The sequence below is a fragment of the Tachypleus tridentatus genome, chromosome 9 (genome assembly GCF_004210375.1).
Source record: "Tachypleus tridentatus isolate NWPU-2018 chromosome 9, ASM421037v1, whole genome shotgun sequence".
Lineage (NCBI taxonomy): Eukaryota > Metazoa > Arthropoda > Merostomata > Xiphosura > Limulidae > Tachypleus > Tachypleus tridentatus.
Window position 1 is genome coordinate 103,128,621 of NC_134833.1, and position 15,746 is coordinate 103,144,366.

The 15,746-nt window shown below is 32.4% G+C and overlaps 1 protein-coding gene across 2 annotated transcripts in view; it reads right to left on the minus strand.

The window, feature by feature from the left end:
- The window catches only part of raptor (regulatory associated protein of MTOR complex 1), a 120,080-nt gene that overhangs the window by 75,563 nt on the left and 28,771 nt on the right, over positions 1-15,746 (minus strand). For both annotated transcript variants that reach the window (XM_076456173.1, XM_076456171.1), the window contains exons 4-7: positions 15,049-15,129; positions 14,063-14,209; positions 8,296-8,468; positions 7,757-7,816 (exon numbers count right to left, since the gene is read on the minus strand). In XM_076456173.1, the coding sequence (XP_076312288.1) occupies positions 7,757-7,816; positions 8,296-8,468; positions 14,063-14,209; positions 15,049-15,129 (461 nt within the window). The remainder of the gene's footprint in view (positions 1-7,756; positions 7,817-8,295; positions 8,469-14,062; positions 14,210-15,048; positions 15,130-15,746) is intronic.

Below are 15,746 nucleotides of genomic sequence, written 5' to 3' on the forward strand. Positions count from 1 at the left end.
AAATGGAGAAAACAGGGACAAATGAAAAGTGGGAAGGAAACCCTCCAGAGGGATGATGAACTGGTTTGACTACCCAATATAAAGCAAATTCTGAACCTCTACTGACAGAAGCAAATATGTCACAGAATCAGAAGGAGGAAGAAAGTAAATGGGTAATGAGATGGGAAGGAGAAAGAAACTTGATAATGAAACTTATTGAAAGAACCCTTATCACCCATTAATGGGTCAATAAAAGGAACCCAGCAAGGCAGAAACACCATTAGTTCAGCTCCTATGAGACTCAAACTCTCAGTGTAGTCACTGGTACCAATGGCAATGGGTGGTACTCCATCAAGGAAATCAACAAAAGGTAGCACCAAGAATTGAAGGAACAGAGAACGGTTGGGAAGAAAGGATGGCCTATAAATTTTCAACAGATACAAGTGGGCTACAAAGGTTGTTAGGGTAGACTACCAATGAGCTGACATCACTTGCAGCTTGATATTGTCAGAGGCTGAAGCAAATACATGAAGCCTGAGAAAAGGAGAAAGACATAAGACCCTGAGACATATAGAAGGTAAAATGACCTGAGTCAAAATTGAGTCCCTACCTAGAAGGTCCTAACAAGAAAGAAACCACAATGCAAGGCTAGAATTCAGAACAAATTACAAGCTAAATTGAAGGTGAGAAAGTAAAAGATATCAGCAAAAATCTCTCAGAATATGTTTGGAGATCCTCTAAGAGCTGATGTAAAGAAGAAAGATACCAGAGAAGGACACATGTAAGACTAATAGTATATTCAGGATCCACCCTCCAAATAGATAAACTCCAAACAACTGCTGATCAAAAACATATAGTCCACCTAATGCTATGAAATGGTGTAAATGATCAGAAATCCTCAGGGGAGTGCAAAAAATTAATCTCCTTGCTTAAATGTGAGATTAACAGAACAGCAATAACCCAAATATTATGGGAGAGAGTTAAAAACAAAGGTAAGAAAATATAAATAGTACATGTAAGATGGAGAACAAGGTGAAAAAGAAATAAGTAACAAGAATAAAACAACACAAATCTGATACAGAAATTCCAAGGAGAGTGAATTAGGACAAGGAGAAAAAATCCTCAGGTTGGGAATGGAATGACTAGCAAACTCTAGAAGTGGAAAAAGATTAACAAAGTCCTTGTCAACCAGCAAAGGCTCCTCAGCAGTTTCAGTAGGAACTGTGGCAAAGCCTGTAAAGAAAGATTGGACCTTGTAACATACAACCTCTAAATGAAAGACAGCAGATAAATCCATTGTTGGGTCTCCTACACTTGAGGCCAATCAAAAATGCTAGTTACTGTTGTAATCCCTGAAGTGGTAAAGTAATTTTCAAAATGCATTGCAAAGAATAGTTTCACAAAATTTTGAATGCAGAAATAAAGCAACATGAATTAACTGATAAATACAAAAAAAAATCTGGTTAAACAAATCAAATGAAGTTTAAAATGAACCACTTCATGGGGAAAACAAAATCAAGTATGCAGCAATAAAAAAGCATACTCAACTTCAAACATTACCAAATGAGAAGTGAAGATTTGATAAAGTGTAGAAGGAATCACATAAGCATGCTATGCTACTATTAATTGATGTACAATGATTTGCACAAGACACACATTGAATTATACTAATTTCAACAAGGGTGGAGTACAAGGCTTGTTGCATGCATAAACAGTTTGTATATAGATGGCAGCACTGAACAATAGCTAATCCTGTGGGATATAGTAAGTGCCACCTCAAAATTAGATGCACATTTCTGTATGCTTTGTAATCTTTATTTTTCCACCAAAATATAATTCAACATATGATAGAGGGATCATTTAATTTTGTTTTCTCAAGAACATTTCATGAAAACAAAGTAATGCAACAATAAGAATTCTGAATATACCATAAAAGCAATGTCAGAGCAAATACAATACTTATTAAATGCACTGTAATATAAAGTTAACATTTTACTTATCTGAACATGTATTTCAGGTGGATATCTCTCTTGGTTAACCATCTAACTCTAATGTTGACAAACAACGTTCATCAAAAACTGTAACTTAGTCGTTTTGATTCAAAAACGTTACTCACTTCTATGGACAATAAAGAGCTGTTGTCACTAAGTACACTACTGTGTATGTTCCTGCATATGTCAGAAGCCTTTAACAAAGCTTCAACCCTACGGGTATCAACGTGCCTGTCTATGATGTAATCTTCCATCAACAGGAAGGTATCAAACCTAGTATATGAACAAAGTTTCATTTTTCATGAGACAGACTAAACACACTGGATGTGAGAAAGAAGGATGGTAGGTTAACAGAGGAGTGAGCATCCCTCAAAAATAAATTTTTAAAGTTAAAAAAAGTAAACTTGAGAAATGTTACTTACCCCTCTGCCTCACAAATGGCTGGAATCCCACAATGAAGACAATGGAAGGACCAATGCAGAGAAATTACTAAGATAAGATCCATTCCAAAAACAGTGGCAAAAGTGAAAACCCCATAAAATGTGGCATCTGTGAGGCACAGGATAGATTAGGGGGATTGTACTTGGTGGGAGACCACATCCATCTTAAGCAAGAAACATTTTTGGTCATTGTTATAATAATATTAATTATTAAGTGCTAAGACTGCTAAGGTGGACAGGATGCAAGATTGCCCAACAAGTGATTACCTCACAGGTAGAAAGTTGAGTATGAATATGTAACATGGCTAGACCTATAAGTCAGGCCATTACATAAAGGAAGAGTACTTGCATGAGATACTCACCACAATAGCCAGGTACAAGCAAAAGCATCTCATACCTGTCTCCTGAGACAAACTCTGGTTATATCTAAACACCAAGAATAGCACAGTTCATATTGTAGTGTGGGTGTCCTATAGCATACAATAATAAGAAGTAACATCCAGCCTTACTAACCAACCAAGGAGTGCATCATGTGGTTTATAACAGGTGAGATTGCACAACCTGATGTGAGCAATTTCCATACTGACTTCCCCATGACTTGTGACTGGGAAAGCAATGGTTCTCCTGTAATCCACTAGAAGAAATGCAGAGGAACCAAAGAGATGTTAGAACCATGTCATCAAGCACAATCATCTTAAATTAGGTCTCACACAAAGAACCAGTGTAATGAGTTATCATGACTAAAGATAGCAGGTGTGAGAGCATGCACACATTTGGTACTATCATTTTTTGGGGTTGTTTTTTTTCACAAGTGCAGAATTGTTTGATAGGTAAAATACAGAGACACCATTGAAACAGTCTTGTGGAAAACCCTGTCTCAACATTGTCCACTGAGCAAAATTGGATAGGCTTAACACTTTATGTACCCCAATACCTGATGCAGATTTTATGAAAGCATTCTCTATGAAGTACACACTGGCCACAGGGGCTTCCAATGTCTCAATAATACAGATATATAAATGTTTTGAATAAGTTACTTGCAAGACCTGAAAAAGAAATGAGAAAAATAGCTCCCCAACATTATCTAGGTCAGAAAGACCATATAGCAAAGCATAAATGTGAAAAAGATGGAGAAAAACAACCAATCACCCTCCCATACCACCCAAATGTATGAGAGAAAGGAGTTGAAAGAGAATAGTAACAATTGCTACCTGTAGTAAAGAGTGTGGAAAAAGGCTAAGACAAATGTGAAAGGGATGTCTCCCACAAGCAAGAAATTGAGAAGACAGTTTAAAATGATTTATATATAAAAAACGGATAATTTATTTAAATTTGAAACACTCTCAAAAACTTTGCACACTACAAGAGAGTCTCTTGTTACTTTTATATAAAATGTCTGGTTATTTCCAGTAAAGAAAACAACATAAAAATCATGTTAAGATATCATATTAATGTACTTAATGCAAATTGCATTTAATGTGGCTTCTTACAGGCATTTTAGATTGTCTCAAATGTAGGAGAGTTGGAAAGGCAGTGATGACAGGACTCCCATATCAAACACACAGAAAACACCTTTAAACATGGGAAAAGACCAGATTCAGGAAAGACAATAGATCCACAACCAAGACCTAAGCTCCAGAGATATGATGAACCAATAACTCAACATGAGTCTTTTAGTTCTAAGACAGAAAATCCATGGTTATGAAGACAGAGGTTCCAGAATCAAGTATCTCCTATCTAGAAGATAAAAGAAGTATCAGATAAGAATCTAATTGGATCTCTATAAAACCAGACAGATAATGGCAAGCCTACAAAGCAGCCACCATCTCATAAATTTATAGATAAGGATATCCATCCTTCAAAGACCAATGGTTAAAAATATATAAGGCATCAAAAACAGCACCCTACCTGAACAGATGCAGTAGTGGGTAGGTATATCTGCAGAAATGGTTGATATCAAACAAATACCTAATGTGCACCTGTGCTCCTCCCATCATTAATACAGAACCTTATGAAAGCAAACGAAACAAAAATATGCACTGGTGGGACCAAACAAAACCAGTGAGTTCTTATGACTACAAAAGGTAAAATAACAGTGAATACATCTGTAATGACATGCCAAAAGCCAATGAATAAGACACATATAGACACCTTCAAAAGAAATATGAGATTCAAGAAAACAAAAAGGCAAAGCCCAAAACAGACAAGTCCCCAAAACAAGAAATGGAGACATGAAAGCCTGGTAATCCACAGCTTCAAGTCTCAAGTACATAAATACGAAGGCTGAGTTTGCATCTCATATAAAGGGAGAAAGACCTCTGACTTAAAAATATAGAGGGTGAAGATTGAGACTAAATAAAAAAAACTGAACCAGCAACTCCAAACTCCTGAATGAAAAAGAAATTTGCAAAGGAACAAGCCTTATTGAAAGAATAAAGCAGAAGCTACATATCTACAGAGCAGTAGAATAACAGACATAAAAAATGTAACTTCCAAGCAAAATCCCATCAGGTTCAAAAGGATGAAGTCGAAGTCAACTCAAATGGAAGAGTTAACAACTGAATGTTTGATCATTGTGGATGAACTGAAAGTAGTGAAAGGCAGGCAGACAAATAAGGATATGGAAAAAGTGTCTGACCCTTTGAATCAGATCATCCACCACTGAGAAGATTATCAACTTCACAGTATGAAAACTCCACAGGGAATTGAGGAAATATTAAAGTTGAATCAAGTTAGACAGACTAATAACTGATCAGCCGTTTTCATGGAAAGAACAAAATGATGGAGATAAAAACCCAGAAAGTGGAAGAGAATTTCAAAACAGGTGAGGTGGAGAGTACAAGAACAAACCAGTGGGAATGCACCTGAGGAACTCAAGATATTGTAGCAAAGAAAGTCACTTGTGTAGAGATTTTGAGAGCAAAGTTTCCAAAGAAGTGGTGCCTACAAGTGACAACAGAAAAAGAAAATTGCCCACAAGACCTACAACAGTTAGCCTTCAAACAAGGAGGACAATAGATAGTAACAAGAAAACAGAACATAAGAAGGTGCTCCCATGGGGCCATATATGATGAGAAACCCAGTGATCCCACTTGGTCTCAAAGGAAAAAGAAACAGGTGAACAGAGAAGGCTGCTGATCAGTTGCATCAGCTCAAGATGTCAAAGTAGGAAAAATATCCCACAAAAACCAAATCATGTAGAAAGGTGCAAGACAAAGGGCTTGAAGAGAAAAGAGAAGGGGACAAGTTAACCACTTCTGTACAGAAAGTGGTTACATGGCATGTGATCATTTTTTGTAGACTTGTATCAAAATTGTATTAAACTACTATTTTAGGAATGTACATCCATAAATTTAGTGACAAACTGTTGTTTATAATTTTAGGTTTAGTATTATACATTAGTCAGCTTCTTAATTCAAAAGCAAGTATTTTAAAAAAATTGATAAATATTGAATTTTTGTGTGTTATACAGAACATTGTTTTCTGCTTTAGCTTAAATTGTATTGTAGGCATCATAAAATGTGAAATCTACAATTTTCCATAAATTAGAAACTCAAATTACCAATACTAACAAGCTAGAATATAAAAAAGAACTGGCTACTTTTTCTATTTGCTGAGGTATCATTATATTTAGCATACTCACCAAAGTGGCTCTCCCCATCTCTTACTCTTTTGAAAATACTTGTTTACTTATGCCTACTTTTCTTACATACATGTTTACAAAGAATAAAAAATACTCAATTTCAACTGCATATTCCTGGTCAGTTTTCCTAAAGTATTTATACTTTTAAAGTCATTATAACTGTTGGAGAATTTGATAAGTGGTGAATGAAACAATATTACAATAAAAAATTATATTTTTTTAGAGCCAAATACTGCTTAATTAGAAAGCCTGATAAATCACAGTGAATTTTTGTAGTATTGGTACAGCAATTCATAGTTTTTTGTCATTATGAAATGCATATAAATATATATATATATATATATATATATATATAGCCTACCTTTTTTTTTTAAACCTCTATGGCAAAGTTCAACAAGACACAAAGACGTGTATGACACACAAGCACAAAAAATATTCTAACATTGCAAGTAGCAAAGATCATTGTTTTCTGTATATTTTTTATTTACTGTTTTATGCTTTATGAAAAGTAACTGAAATTTATGAATTTATTTGTAAACAACAGTAACAATACACACACACACACACACACACATGTATGTAATATGTGTGGTAACTGAAATGTCTCATTGGAACCTCATAAAATGCTTTATAAAATTTAGAATTATGTTAAAATGTCAAATGCATGTCTGGCAGTCCAAATATATCAAATCATACACTTACTAGCCTGTCAAATAAAAGGGTGCATAATTTAAACTACACACGTACCTCTCACAACCATAGTGAGATGCTAAAATCATGTAATTTCACCTACCAAAAGTATGCACACTAGCCAATACCCGGGGCACCAGTGTATTAAACCCTTGTGTGAAGTATTTATAACATCATATCTGCATCCTGAGAATGTAGTCAAAGTTCTTTGTGATAGAAAATGGAAGCAATACAGAAACATTGTGTAATAAAAAAGTTTTTCCAGTATCATACATATAAGTAAAAGTTCGATTATAGTATGTGACATATTCATAACATCATACCTGCACCCTGAGAATGAAAGAAAATAAAGTTCTCTGTAATGGGAAACAGAGGCAAAACTGGAACACCATGTAATAAAAAGAATTTTCCCAGTATCATACACATAAGCAAAAGTTGCATTATAGCATGATATGTGACATATTCATGATGTCATATCTACACCCCAAGAATGGTAAAAAATAAAGTTTTCTGGGACGGGAAATGAAAACAATACTGGAAAATCATGACCACTATTGCAAATCTACAGGCAAACAGAATAAAAATTTTGCAATGTTGGGGGTTGCACATTGTGTAATAAAAAAGTTTTTTCAGTATCATATAAGTAAGAGTTCCATTATAGTATGGTATCACTACCAGGTTATGACTAATAACGAAATAATGCACATTCCCATTTGTCATTTGCATCTGAATGTTAAAATGCAAAACATACTTCTTCAAAATTATCAGTCATAATAAAATTATGAACAATCCCATTTTCTCTTCCAGCAGAAATAATTAAATAATGAAACTGTTAGCAAATACCTACAAAGTTAAATGAAATGTTATTCATTCACATCCCCATCTTATAACTACTATATGTTCTGAGAACAATGTACAGAACTCTTTCATGCAATCAGTCACATAATTGGCTCTATATAATAGTGTAATTCCAGAAATAAGGATCAAAGTTTGATACTAGGAATGCTTTGTACCTGTCAATATGCTCCAATGTAATTCCAGGAACTAACTTGCTTGTGTTCTGCATAACAAACCTTCAGAAAAAAAACAACAGAAAAATAAGAAATTAACTCGCATCATTCTAACTGCAAAAAACATCAAATTAACTATTAAAAAAAATTTGTTATACAACCAGAAGTTTAGTAAGAGCACAGATTTGAAATGGTAACAATAAAATGGCAATACAACAAAAGTGCTTCCCCCTTTTAGTTTATGTAAATAGATAATAACAAGATCAAATGTACAATTTCAATGTCCTAGCTTCTCAATTTCATGAGATATCAATATATTTGTTCAGCTCACAACAGAAGTTCTGTCCATCTAACCTTGACCTTCAAAGCAGTTTTTAAAACCATATGAGCTTATTTAATATACAAGTTTATAACCAAAAAAAAGGTTTTTGTTTTGTTTTTCAAGCTTGCAATACTTCTTTTAAGTTTGGTGGCAATAGACATTGGTTAAGAGAAAATGATTAATGCAGGTGTATTAAAATCATGAAGTGAAAGATCCTTACCACCTGAGAGCAATTTTAATTGGCGTTGTAAGGCATGAGGTAAAAAGGTCAGCAGGCAAGTCTGGGTTCATGGGTAATATCTGATGCTTTCCGCAAGCAGCTAACTGTATGCAGTTTTTGTAATTAGATGGTGGTGGTCCTTGGTATTGGCCTTTACTGTTGGCAACAGACAACTGAAAACACAAACTTCATGAGAACTGCAGTAATGAAGTAATCATAAATACAGATAAATCTAGTTTACAGAAAGAAAAAAAATAGTACAGAAGACAAAAATTCCAAAACTCTACAAAGTTTTTGTCTTGTTGGATAGCAACACCTTAAATTACTTCAGATAATGAGCTACCTAAATATGTAACAATACGCTATGCAACAAATTATTTAACTATCTGTAATGGTTAAAACAGCAATTATTAAAAACAATATAAATTTTATTAACTGATAACATGACAGAATTAAAGATAGCATTACCCTTACCAGAAAATGTGTATTTCAGATATCTCAATAAAAATAAATAGCTAGTGCTCATCATTTCTGCCAAATGTTTTTGCACCAAGCCTTTGAATATTCTAACATTTACACATAATAACATGAATTATGCTAGTGTATGATGCAATTAGCACTTACCTTATCACAACAAGTTACAGGTCAAAGGCCATTTCATCTTCTTATTGACTTACATTCAAAATTTATTAAAATACTATTCTATGAACTTATGTCAATAAGTTTGGTGTAAAATTGTAGATTATAATTCAAATTTTAGTATAATATATTAGTTAATTTCATAATTTAAAATTAACTATTAAAATAACACAAATATGGATTTGTGAGAGTCATTCCATGGTATGTGAATGCAGCACTGGTTCAAATTAAATGTTTGTGATGTCAAAATACCAAGTCTGTAATTACCAATACCAACAAGCCAAAATATAAAATAACCTCATATCTTGTTATTTTGCTGAGGTACGACTTATGTATGTACTGAATCAATCACAATGACCCTGTTCACCACTTTCCATTTTTGGGAATGGCTCTTTGTATACACTTAATTAAATATGATATGTGAATAAACAACTGACAGCCCAGCCATTTTTATCTCTTAATTGGCTACCTCATTCTTTTGAGCCAAGGTTTCAAGGAAGTAGGATTGTCTTTATTCTGGTCAAAAGTTCATGTTTGTTTAGACCTAACTAGAGCTTACTTAAGAAGATTGATAAATTATAGTGGAATTCTACAGTACTGATATAGTAATTATAAATCATGATTTTTTTGGTTATTCAACTGTATACGTAAAACCTAAAAAACATATTTACTTTCCTATCCTCCACATGTGAAATTTTAAAATACTTAGCAACTTATTTCCAACAGCAACTGAGTTCAAATATCATAACTAGAAGAAACAATTATTTGTTTTACTTCTTTAAGAAAAATAAGTTTAATAACTTATTCATAAGTAGTAATGATCTAAACATGTATAAAATATATAATAATTGAAATATGACCAGTCCACTAAAACACAGCCAAAACATAATCAGTTTGTAAAGACCTAAAGTCAGTTTTATATTCTTGGATACAGTAACATAAATGCATGTTCACCACTTTAGTACAAGTTATGTAATGTTAGCTAGACACAACTGAAAAGTCAGTATAATAAATAAATATATTTATATGATTTATATATATATCATAATGAGACTTAAGCTATTTAGACTAAACATTTGTATTTGCATTATAATCTGCAGTCATTCTAGAACAAAAAAAACAAACTTATATTTATTTCCTCATTTTCTATGGTGATTATGGGGTCAGTGAAATGTATAGACCCCACATACTTATAATAGAGAAAATAACACAAAATATAGTATTTCTGAAAAAAACTGTTTGAAATTCACAATGACAAGAAACCAACCTGAAGTAACAACGTATTCTCAAGACAGCTGGTATGGGTATTAAAACTTTAATTAAAATAAAGTACAGAACAACGTTTTGATCTTTTCAGGTCATCTTTATGTTAATATTTTAATCAAAGTTTTAATACCCATACAAAATGTTTTAGAATATAAATGTTTGAAATGTATTTAGGCAGTTTTAGAGATTACACAAATAATATTTGAGATTTAGAAAACAAATTTTAGATTTTTAATAATAACATGAAAATCACTTCATACTTGGACTTGTAACACAACACACTCAATACTTTCACAAACAAATTTTAGTAAAAATACCATTAAAAATATGATTTGTGTACTAAAAGTCTACAATACAAACCTTTGTGAAGATACGCTGCATCACTAGTTATAGTATAAATATTTAATATGTCTAAATATGTCTACAAACTTGTGTATATTATACTGAGCCCATCAAGATATAGTTTAACTATACCCTCCTACCAATAGGAGGACAACACATCCTCTTTGCACAATACTACTATTAAGTACTTTATGAAAACCAAATGTTCATCTTCGATGAGGCAAACTGATAATACAAAAGTGGGGAGGTTGAGTACATGGTTTTGTGAATGGGTGAGTATCTATCTGAAATACATTTTCAGGTATGAAAAAAGTTAACTTTAGGCTACATTATCTACATCTCACAGAACAAATACCTACCTAGATTCTCACACTAACATAGTGGAGGGGCCACTGTGGAAATGAATTTAAAAAATGAGTTCCTTTCTGAGACGGTAGTTACAGAAAGAGAAAACTAACAGTGAATGTGTCTCCCACTGAGGAAGGGACCAAACTGGAACAGCACTCAATAAGAAACTGCACCCACATATAACAAGGTAATGCAGAAAGTTTCTGTCAAAAAAATCTTGTACTTATTGCTAGTCTTTGCAAATATGAGTGAAATTGTGAAAGCTGCTTAATCACCCTATATAGCCCAGGAGGTTAGAAGTAAAGTATATCATACAGCATAAGGGCAACACAAAAATATGCATGTTCAGGGATGAATAATCTAAGACCTTCATCCCAAAAACTCAAAACCCACATGACTAATTACAACCACTGGGAATTGTCCAGTTCTTAGTGTAGGGGATGGCCTGTACTATTCTAACAGGGTGATACCCTTATCCTACTTCCAATCCAAGGTGCATCCAGTTGGTCTTTATATCACTAAGATTAAACCAATCCAAAGGAGAATTCTTCATGTTAACCACGTAAGCAGTTTGGGACTGGGGAAGCAAAAGTTCTCTTGCTGCACTAGAATAAACTGAAAATGAGAAAGCAGAGTAAGGTGGAACACTAGAAAGATGTATGAACTGAATAGGAATCATTTCAACAAACTGGGTTATTACAAAAATGGACAGAAGAAATTGTCCAAACTAGTGGAATTGTTCCCAAGTTTCTTTTATTGGTCCAGTATGGTTTGGGCATTGCACAAAAGGCATATATGTTGTACATTTTCTGTCATTCCCTACTTAATGAAGATTTTGGGATAGAGAATTATTCCCTGCAAAGAACAAATGCTGCATGATTGTTTCCTTTTGGGTTTTTCTATACATACTTATTTATTAATGTATTTATTAAATTATTTTTCTCCTGGTGTTGATGGTGAAAAATAGTGACTGGAAAAAGACAAAATGCTAATGAGACTACAGTGTGATGTAGGTAATGTGACAGAAACAGTGTTTGGGGTTGTCCACATCTGCAACTGTAGAAATTCATCCAAGGGACACTGACAGCCAGAAAGGCAAAAAATAACAAAACTGATGGGGAAGAACAGCAAAAAAATGAAAAGTGTTATATCCCATGGAGAACAGACAAGCTAAATGAGTTATTTAACCTATACATTAAAAGTGAAAGGGGAAAAACTTAAGAAGAGGTCCCTCAGCAGGACTATATCAGTTGCATCCGAATGAAGTTGTATGAATAAGATAACAATGTAATATCCACATATGCGAAAGAATTGGGCTCTAAATGACTACACAGAAGAAACTGAAGAGAGGGTTACTGGAGAAAACATTTAATCAACCTCCTGGGTATCCAAATCTTAACATGGAATGGAACAAAAATCAACCTCTTCCTATGAAAAAGAGCACAGGAAGTAGTCTCCCACAAGCATAAAAGGTAAAGACCATACATTATGCTAGAATAACTAGATATTATAACATCAAAATACAAATGTTTAGTATAGGTAGCTTAAGTCTTATAATGCTATATATTTACATTTGTATTTATTATTTTTTATGATACTGACCTTCTAGTTGAGCCTGGTTAACATTACATAGCTTGCATTGACATCATTCACATGCATTCAAATTACCATATCCAGTAACACAAAACTGAACTTTAGTCTTTCCAAAGTGACCCTTGCTGTGGTTGTATTTTAGTGGACTGGTATTTTGTAATATATATATTAATATTTAGAAATAAATCATTAAACTTTTTTTTCCTACAATTTAGGACAATAAGTCAAAAATTTCAGCAAATAATTATCTCTTTCAGCTACAACCTTTGAATTCAGTTGCTGCTGGACATAGGTTGCTCATTCTTTTAAAATTTCACACATGCAGCATATGAAACAAAATATTTTTTTAGAGTTTACATATATATAGGTGAATAACCAAAAAATCATAAATTACTATATCAATACCACAGAATTCCACTATAATTTATCAAGCTTAGTAACTAAGGTATAAACAAATACAAAATACCGACCAAACTAAAGACACAATCTACCTCCTTAAAATCTTGGTTCGAAAGAATTCGGAAGCCTTTTGACACATTAAAATGGTTAAAAAAACCACAAGGAGGACATTCTATGCTGTTGATTGGTTATTCATGTTATATTTTGAAGTGTATATAAGGGAACATCTCAAAAAATGGAAAGGGATGAATAGGACCACTTTGTTTGATTCAGTAAAATTAAAAGATATGAGGTTCTTACTTTATATTCTAGCATATCAATATTGGTAATTTGAGATCATAATTTGTACAAAACTATAAACTTAGAATTTTGATATTACAAACATCAAATTTTAAAGAGTGCTGCATTCAACATACCAGAATTCGCAAAAATCGACATTTAGATGTATTCTTTTAATATTTACTTTTAAGTTAAAAAAATAACTCATATATAACATTAAAATTTGGATTATACTCTAAATTGGATACCACATTTATTGACATAAGTTCATTAAAATATTTATTGAATTACTATTTAATGCAATTCAAATATTAGCATGGTCTTGGACCCTTGAACAGTCAGGAAATGGTTATTACAAAGAAAAAGATTGAGCTTTGGTTTACACAAAGTACTCAGCAGGAGTATTGTACCAGCAAGATATATCCTTGTCCTACTGGTTGAAAGGTATCATCCAATGTTGATTGTATCATAGAATAGTGCAGGTTATGTTATATGAAGGGATAAAAGCTCATTCAAAGATTTAGCATATTTGGAAAAACTTTCAACATTAGCTCATAGTGATAACTCTATTGTTTGGGAGGTGAATGGCCTAGTATGATCAAATGTTTATTTCATGAAAGAGATGTTATATTTTAAATGATATTCTGATATTGCAAGAAATGGATATTTTACCACTTTTTATAGCTCATCGGATCCTGTATGTGACACTAATAAAAAATTAGTAAATAGCTTTGATTATTTTAACAAAATTAGCTCAAGACTTCTTTTGCTAATACAAAAGAATTTAAAAAAGTTAAATTTGTCCTATTACAGCAAAATTTTCGTGATCAGTAGGAAATTTTTGCCTCAAACACTGCTGAGAAATAATTGTATTTTCCAGAAGCAGAAAGATAAAATTTACTTCATATTCCCTTTCATGCTGAATGGCAAATTGTTTGAAAGATTCTACAATAAGTCCTGCACAGGAACAATCATAAACATAGATTGAAGGTGATCCCATCCACTGCTGAAGATCACAGACAGACAGAGGAATATACTGTGTAAAATTCTGTAAAGAAAAATAATTGGTCATGAATTAATAGAAACATCCTCCAAATGATTCTATATATATACACACACATATAGTTTTTATACACAGACCACTCATCTGTGCTGAGAATAAATATGTTCATTCTAAGAAATATTTTCATGGTATTTAATGTTATAATTTATAGTTTCTTATAGTTACAAAGCCAAGGTGAATATGAATAAATATATCCATTTAATGGTCTAATCTTTATTCCACATGAAGTACTTCAATCAGTTGTACAATCAGTCTATGAGTACTTAGAACTCTATGGAAATGTATATAATTGGAAAAATAAGCCAACTGATGTTTGACATCTTAAATAGGAAGTACCAAACTTCAACAAAATGTCATGCTAGCTAACTAGTTGCTTTTTTCCTCCTTCTCAAAGTTTTAAATTAGAACATCTCAGTTTTTGTTTTAGTTATGCTCCAGTCTTTAAAAAATTCTGAAGCATATATTAAAATATGCTAATTATACAAGTAAATACAAATAATAAGTTCACAAGATAGAATTAATTAGATTTATATTTTAATGTATATTGAACTAAAGAAGTTTTTCTCTAAACACACACACACACATGATATTCACTCTAATTATGTTTATTAATTTGTTGTGAGAAGCACTGTTTGAAAATAAAAAACTCTCTTTTGCATTAGAATTTCAGTTTTTTTAACATTAATCAGAAAGTTACATATATATCCAACTAGTTTCAACTTTACCGTTATCAAGTAATGCTTAATTTTATACCTTATTGTGTTGTTGCTTCTTAAACCTCACCCACTAGTTTATCTGCTCTGTCTAATAGTATTTAAACTTACCCTGTTAAATACCCAAATTTCTCCATTCACAGTGGGCTTTGGAACACCATGACCATTAAAATGGAAGAGTACACGTTCATCCTAAAAGATATGTGGAGAAATAACAATCCCCCTTTCAACATTTGAGGTATTTCAACACTTTAGTGTATCTCTCTAGAAATTCACAAAAAGTATATTTTCAAAACTAGCAGTTATACAAGATGGCATATTTAATTAAGGAAATTTTTTTTATTACAGAATAACTTATATAATAAAAATGTATGTGTTTCTTTACAAAAACAGTTTGTTGGACCAATTAGAGTATTATACTATAAGCTAGTGTTAACTGTAATATGCACATACTGTCTACAAGAAGATTCCAAGTCATTTTTATCCTGATTAGCCCTTTCCAGACATTTTTGGGTTTGGGGGAAATGTTATTGATACACTTATAATTTATTATTCTCATAGTGAAAATATATAACGAAATAGCATGAAATTTATACAAGATTACTAAATAGTATCTAGTTGTATCTAACCCATAATTTTATTTAGTTTTCCTATACTTTTCATGTTGTGAAATTGTGAGAAACACTGTTTTGAAAAAAAAAAACATTAAAATATCTCTTTTTATTGATTGCTTTTTTTTCGCATTTACTGACACAAACCAACTACACAATCTGCACAAAACAATCAGTAAAAACCATAAAAATAAAACT